At 45.4% G+C, this 7,109-nt stretch overlaps 1 protein-coding gene across 1 annotated transcript in view; it reads right to left on the bottom strand.

Moving 5' to 3' along the window:
- The window catches only part of ST3GAL1 (ST3 beta-galactoside alpha-2,3-sialyltransferase 1), a 22,219-nt gene extending 15,468 nt beyond the window's left edge, over window positions 1-6,751 (bottom strand). The window contains exon 1 of the mRNA XM_009323367.1: window positions 5,975-6,751. Coding sequence (XP_009321642.1) covers window positions 5,975-6,286 — 312 coding nt within the window. The 5' untranslated portion in view covers window positions 6,287-6,751. The remainder of the gene's footprint in view (window positions 1-5,974) is intronic.
- Between the last annotated feature and the right edge of the window lie 358 nt (window positions 6,752-7,109).

Raw genomic sequence — 7,109 nt, forward strand, 5'->3', positions numbered from 1 at the left:
GCAAGAAGAAAGCCCCCTCAAAGGTTTCTTTACCCGTGAATGGCTTTCTGAGGAAGAGCCTGTTACTCCTTCTCACACCACGGTGTGTACACCTCCATCAAGGATGACAAGGGACTTTGCTGCTTTTATAAACTTCTTGGAAGGCTTCCCTGGGCTCTCCGGTACCATCACACCACCAGTGATTGCCAAGAAGCAATACCCAAAACTCAGCTAAGGGGATGCAAGGGGAGGATGTGAATTCAGGCAAGGCTGCTCAGAGCTAATAGCCTGGAGTGGTGAGGACACAGCTACAGTCAGGAGAGCCTCAGAGGAAAGCTCTCCTGGTGCCTGTGCATCCCACATCCATGGACAAGTTTGACAGCGTATTAAATACACCTTCAAAATCCCAACTTACTAGCAAGTAGAAAATATACTGCTTAAGCTGTAATCACTGGTGTGATGTGGATGCAGATGGAGCATGGATCAAGACACAACCCTTGTGGTGGACAGGCAAGTATAGGTGTGGGTCTGGCAGCAGCCAGCACTGCCGGGGCAGCCCTCCTGCAAGCACATGGCCAGGCAGCCTGGGGAAGCTGGTGTAGCAATACTGTTTTTTGTGGCTTTTCTATTTTTTTTAACTGTTTTTAAAAGACAAAGAGGGAATAAAGCCCCATGAGAATCTTTTTTGCACAGCTACTAATTGCCTTGCTGCAGCAGTTCGGAGGCATTAATACTCATGCAGCGCTCCCCAGCTATAAGACAATGTAAAAAGATTAATCCTAGCAACAGCCTGGTGGGGCAAATCCAGGTAATCTCCATTTTGCAGACTGAAGGAGAGGTTAAAAGGAAACCATCAATTTAAAAAATGCCTCCTTGGTCTGGAAAATATGGCGTTATTATTGTTATATTTAATGCCCTGCAATTACTATGCATCGAAGAGATTAAGGGGAAGAACATAGGGGTTTTCAAGAGTTCAGGCTTTGTTTAATGATTTGTGTCTGTCAAAAAATATGCATTATCAAATATGAATGTAATGTGCATATTTTATGTAAATAACACACAATAATATGCGTATGCTAAATGGTATGATTTCTGACTTCTATGGCTGGTGCAGGTGACCTCCATGCTGCTCTAAGGAGCAAAGACCCTGCTTCCACTAGCTCTGTGTGCCCTCGTTTCTGTCTGCAGGATGCTTGCAGCTTGGCAGAGTGCATCGCAGTGCTCGGAGGCACCCCATGAGCTTGGACCACCTTCAGATCCATCTGTCCTCGCCGTAGGAGACCCTGGAGCTGCAGCCCAGCTGGATGTACGCGGGGGCTGCCAGCGGGGATAAGGTCAGGGTCAGGTTCTCTCTCCCAGTATGTCCAAGGCTGGTCTAAATGTCATGCTTGCACCCAAGCAGTACGACACCAGCTGGGACTGGGCACGTAGCAGGCACTGGGACTAAAGCCTGGGGCCTGGGCTGGATTTGGTATCACCTTCTGCTGTGAACACACTACCTTCAGAGTGCTGAGCCCTTTGTATTGCTTTCAAAGTATCACAGACAGTGTCCCAGTTTTAAAGAAGACTTCTGGTGATCAAAGTATTTGGGCAAATTTTCTACAAAAGAGCATTCAAAATGCATGACTCAGGTGCCAAGTAGCTCTGCTGCTGTCTTAAAAATAAGTGCAGCTTCCACAACTTCCCCAGCGCATGTGTTGGGGATGCCCTTTTGTTCGCCGTCTGGTTCACAAATCTTTAAGCCATATATTACATTTATTCCTACAAACATAAGGACTAAAAGCTAACATTTTCTTCTAGATACGCTAATCACGTGGCCCCGAGAGCTGAGCTTTCATCCAAAAAAAAAAAGCAAAACCCTCAAATATCATAAGACTCGAGATAAAAATTATTATAACGTGGTAGTTTATGAACAATGTGCTACAGATAAGATTGCCAGGGAACTCTGAGCCTGATTTTACTTATCACAGCTTTAAACCATCAATCTCAACAGGGTTATTTTGGATTTGGAACAGCAGGTTCTGATCTCATATTTTTTATACTTTCTGACCACCAAAAACAATGCCAAAAAACCTGAGAATAAAACAAGAAAACTATAAATAAATGCTATGCTGTGTTATAGCATATAATTCTTGCCCTGTTTCCTTATAAACAGGTTACTAAATTTAGTGGAAATATCCACAGCATTTGTGTCATGGAAAAACATGAAAAACTTGCAGGTGAACCAGCTCGGGGAGGTGGGAAAGAAAATACAAACAGAAAGAAATGCATCACGTAACATAAAGTGACAGCTTCCAAAACACTGAGACTCTCACAGTCCCCGAGTGTAAGATGAGGGAAGGCAGAAGGACAGACAGACAGAGACACACAAGGAAGGAAGGAAGGAAGGAAGGAAGGAAGAACTAACAAGCTGGTTACAGTCCGGGGTATTATTAATGCCAGATCATCTCCGAGAGGAGGACCCCAATTCAAATTTAAGTCACAAAAAGCACAGAGCAGCCACAGGAGTGTACCCAGGAGGAGAATGTGGGCCATTATTTGTTACCCAACTAAAGTAATCATGGGAGAGTTTATCAGCTGGGTAGATTTTAGCAAATGAAAAGCAAGTAACAGCCCTGACAACAGCCCCCTTGTTTCTGTGAACGCAAAATGTACCTGTTTCTACAGCCAGGTACCTTTTCAGGTGTCTTCTCCAGAAGCAGCCCTGCCCCGTACAGCAGGACAAGCCGCTCCAGGGACAGTGGCACTGCCCTTCTCTTCCCTGCTCCTTCCCACCCGCACAGGCGGTACCGCTAACTCCAGTATGGACAACGCAATTTTGTTCACAGCAGCCGGGAATATTTCCTTCCAAAAGGCCACATCCTACCACGCTGGAAGAGCTTAAACAATATATTCTCCAAATAAACCATGAAGCAGCCTGGCAGCCATGTGAAGAGCTGTAAGCAAGTGAAACCACCTCATCCTTTGGCCCCAATCTCAAATACTGGTCATTAGGCTCTAAAATCAGTCCTCGCTTTCCTAGAAGTGGAGGGATACTAATGCTACAGGGCTATTTAGATGAATAATCTTTATTCACATATACAGCAACAGGGTTAATGGGAAGGGAGGGCAGACTGAGCTTGGTAGACAGACAGCTTTCCGGCAAGGGCTTTGCCTGTGTTTAGTCTGAACACATCACATGGGTCTCCCCGTGACAGGAAAGTCACAGCCTTAGAATAAATCGCTTCAGTGCAGTCATCGTTGTCTCAGTTGCACATAATGAAACCACCACACTGTCTGAAGTCAGTTCCTGAGAGTGAATGCACACTCATTTTTCCCCTGAAATGAAGTTTAAGCAATCTCAGGTCTCCTCATGCCCCATCTTTTAAGTGCATATATAGTAAAAAGTTACAAATTATTGAGTTGGCAAAGTAAGCGACAGTGAAACATGGCTATGAGCAATGTTTTCTTTAAGGCTGGCAGAAATCTCAGAAGCACTTTGAAGACGAGCCTAAAAATGAACAGCAAAAAGGGAGTGCAGTCAGGATGCACCTGGGAATTACTTACTGTAGAAATGACACTGCCTGTCTCGAAAAGGCTTAACCAAAGAAACGTGTATATAGGAAATAGGTTGCAATGAGGACTTGAGGCCCCATCATGCTTGGGTTTACCCAGAAGCATCTTTCAGAGGAGTCAGGGCACCTTCTCCATCTGCTATAGATTAGCGTAAGTATTTTCAGTAAGCAACTGTTTTCCAATAAACAATGCAGTTTTGGAGGACACCAAAATATTTCACATGTTCTAGTTGAAGATAAGTTCTTGCTGAAAAAAAAATATGGTGGAAAATTGTAGAGATCTTAGAAGATTTATTTTTACCATCTAAGAAAAAACTGCTTTGATTTTGTGTTCTAAAGTGGTGTATTCCTTTTGAACTTGACCTGAATTCAAAAAATGAATGAAAACACTAAAAATAGGGTTAGACAGCCCTGAAAATTAATGGACAGCTTTTATTTGGGCTGGGGGGGCGGACAGAAAATAAAGACTTTTGGCTGTTCTGAAAGTCACTATTTTTTAATTTAGCTGAAAAAGAAACAACCCTCCCCCAAAAAAATCTGTTTGAGGTTGAGCTAAAGTGAGATATTTGTGCCTTTTTTTTTTTTTCTTCAGTTTCACTACAAGAAGGAAAATCAGAAATTCAGGCTTCTGTACTGAAAGTCCCAAGCTTTTTCTTCCTTTTTAATTTTTTTTTTCCAGAGAATGCATTGAAACCTCATGTTTAAATCAGAGTGGGGTTTGAGTGCAGAATGCAGTGCGACTTTGCTCGGGGGCGATGCACAAGCCCTTGGGGGCAGAGCCCCCTTAGCAGAGGCACCCTGCCCACCCAGCCGTGTCTCACAGGACTCCTCCTCAGCCTGGGTGCTGCAGGAGTGCAGCCCCCACACCGATGCCAGGATTTAGGATTGATCATCCCACCCTCTCCTCGGCACCTCCTCGAGGTGCTGAGTGCTCCCAGTTTCTGTGTTCAAAGGCAATCGGGAGGCACTTCACAAGCAGCCTCAAAACTCATGGTGTCCATGAACAACCTCATCCTCTCATCTACTGAGCTCGATTTGGGCTATCCCTCCTCTTCTGAAAACCGCCAGTTGTTAGATCAGCTCAGCTCCCTCCCTCACCCCAGGCCAAGGGGAACTAGGACCTGAACTTGCCATCTTCCTTTCTCATGTCTCTAGCAAAGCGCAGCTTGGAAATGCGGGCACCAGAAGGAAAAGTGTCTGGGGGCTGCAAGAAAAAACGTAAGCAACGGGAAATCTGAGTCATGGCCAAGGGGCAGGTGAAAGGATGCAACGCCTGGAATATGTGAGACTCATAGAAAAAAGGAAGTTTTCATCATAAAACGAGGATATCATTTATGCAACAGTTAAAGACATCGGAGTTCAGTGGCATCTCTTTTTCACCAGTAAATGCAACAGCCAGCAGAGCGAGAAGTGATAAATCAGCCTCATTCCCACAGCACTTGACACCGCCTCTGAAACCTGCATGCCCCCACTGCAAAAGTGGGCGCCTGCTGGAGGGGTCTCCCCAGGGCACCAGGGAAGGGCTGAAAGCCCCAAATTTAACATCAAGGGTTGTGTTCACCACAGGACACCAAGATGCAGGCAGTCGTGTGTTCAAAAAGGCACGGGGAGACTATTCTTTCTGAAGAGGGGGAAAGCAACTCATAATGAAACTGCAATTTGACTGGGGCGCTGCAGCCAGAACCTGCGCTTTGGCAGCTCAGCCATGCAGGCCATGAGCAATTCATTTAATCAATGTCTTGTTTCAAAAGAACATAAAAGGGGCTTTAATTAGCCAAAACATCAGGATACACCTTCTTCCTTTCTGTGCTTTTCGAACAAGGTATCGCTAGCTTTCGTGATGCTTGGATCGGGCTCTTTGGACTACCCTACTCAGAGGATATGCAGAGGCTGCTCCTTCCCAGTGACCCGCAGCTGCCCATGCACTTTACAGACCCGTTTTACATCACCGGCCACAACAAGAAACTGTTCTCATACACGTGGATTTAGTAATTTTCTGTTTAACCCTGCTAATTATTTACATGCCTTACAGTAGGGAGAGCCCCAGGGGAATTATATACTTCACGATGAGTTTTCATTGCTACCTTGATGGATGGCAAAAGCCCTTTTTACCATCTGAAGCAAAACAAGCCAGCTTACAAAGTCTAGTCTTTCAAAGAGTAGGGAGAAAAAAGGCAATATTGACATTTGCAAATTCTGGATTTGCCACCTAACTCTGCCAGGGACTTTTCTAGCTTGGAGCAAGTGAATGTGTGCTCCGAGTGCCTGTGAGCTAAACAGCAGCACAAACGCCCACTTTCTTCCACCTCTGCCTGCCTTGTCAGCTGAGACGGCAAATGCTTTTGGCAGGAACCATCTCTCGCTATCTGCTCGGCGTCGCTCGAATCCTGACACCACAACCATCACACGAATGCCGCACTGTATCCACACCTCCCACTTACCAGCCACCACCTGTAGCTGTCTTCTGGGATCAAGGCATTTTTTGAGGTCAGGAAAGGTTGCATAGTTGAATTAAATCTCTGATCAAACCAGAGGGAATGTCCCAGCTCAGAAATGCATGTGTGACAGCTGCACGGTCTCCTGGGGTACTTGAAGAGTTTTTGGACTTGCTCTGAAAACTGCATGATGAGATGTCTCAGATCCCAGGTGGTCATGGTCACCTGGTGCGTGTAGTTCAGCAGAAATGACGTTACTGTGATGAGCAAAAAGGCGAAGGTAAACACTTTCACGTTCCTCCTCCTTACGACGACCATCTTTCACGCTCGGGTTCTGCCGTCACCGCTGATGAAGTAGGATGTAGGGTCCAATGTAAGGCAGAAATGAAAGGGCGCTGCAGGAGGCGCCTGCCAGTTACCACCCCGGGCTTAGGCTGAACATATCACCTCCACTACCTCCATCCATAAGGGAAGAAGCTTCGTTTCCCTCAAATGGGCTTAAAAAAGGCAAAGCTGGGTATTTCCTTTCACCTTCTCACAGTGCTTCCAAGTCTCTTCCACCTCCCCGTGACCTGCTTGTAACCTCTCCCAGCAAGGATTCAATGAAGACAGACTTTTGCCCTTCCACGTACCAGAAGATTTAGAAAGGAGCAATATCAGCATTAAAATTTAGGTTTTCTGTGTGGGAGCAAGCCATCAATTAAAGCAAGCAAACTGTAGAAAGAAGAAGGTGGTTATTTTTTTTTCTTGGAAGTTAGTTCACAAAGGATCAGATCATCTGGGGATGTACATTCCAGCAGTGAGACATGCTTTGATGTCCATTTAAGCCATGGAGAGCAGTTTGCAGCCTAGAGACATACACACACAAAAAAAAGAAAGAAAAATTATTGTCAAAAAGTTTTTTGCGTTCCTCCCAACCTAATTTCTCTGCTTTTCTCTGCCCATCCCAGAACTTCTGATCAGCTCAGAGCCCTCGATACAGCAGCACCGGCTGCAATTTCTGCTGCAGTATTTGCATACTGAGAAGTTTCAGGGTGAAATTTCTGAAAGGACACAGCACTGACCTGTGGACATTGAGTCCCTTTGCATTACAGCCCCTGCACTCTGGCCTTATTTGAATAATTACAGTCTGTAGCCATGT

The sequence above is a fragment of the Pygoscelis adeliae genome, unplaced genomic scaffold, assembly GCF_000699105.1.
Source record: "Pygoscelis adeliae isolate BGI_AS28 unplaced genomic scaffold, ASM69910v1 Scaffold103, whole genome shotgun sequence".
Taxonomy (NCBI): domain Eukaryota; kingdom Metazoa; phylum Chordata; class Aves; order Sphenisciformes; family Spheniscidae; genus Pygoscelis; species Pygoscelis adeliae.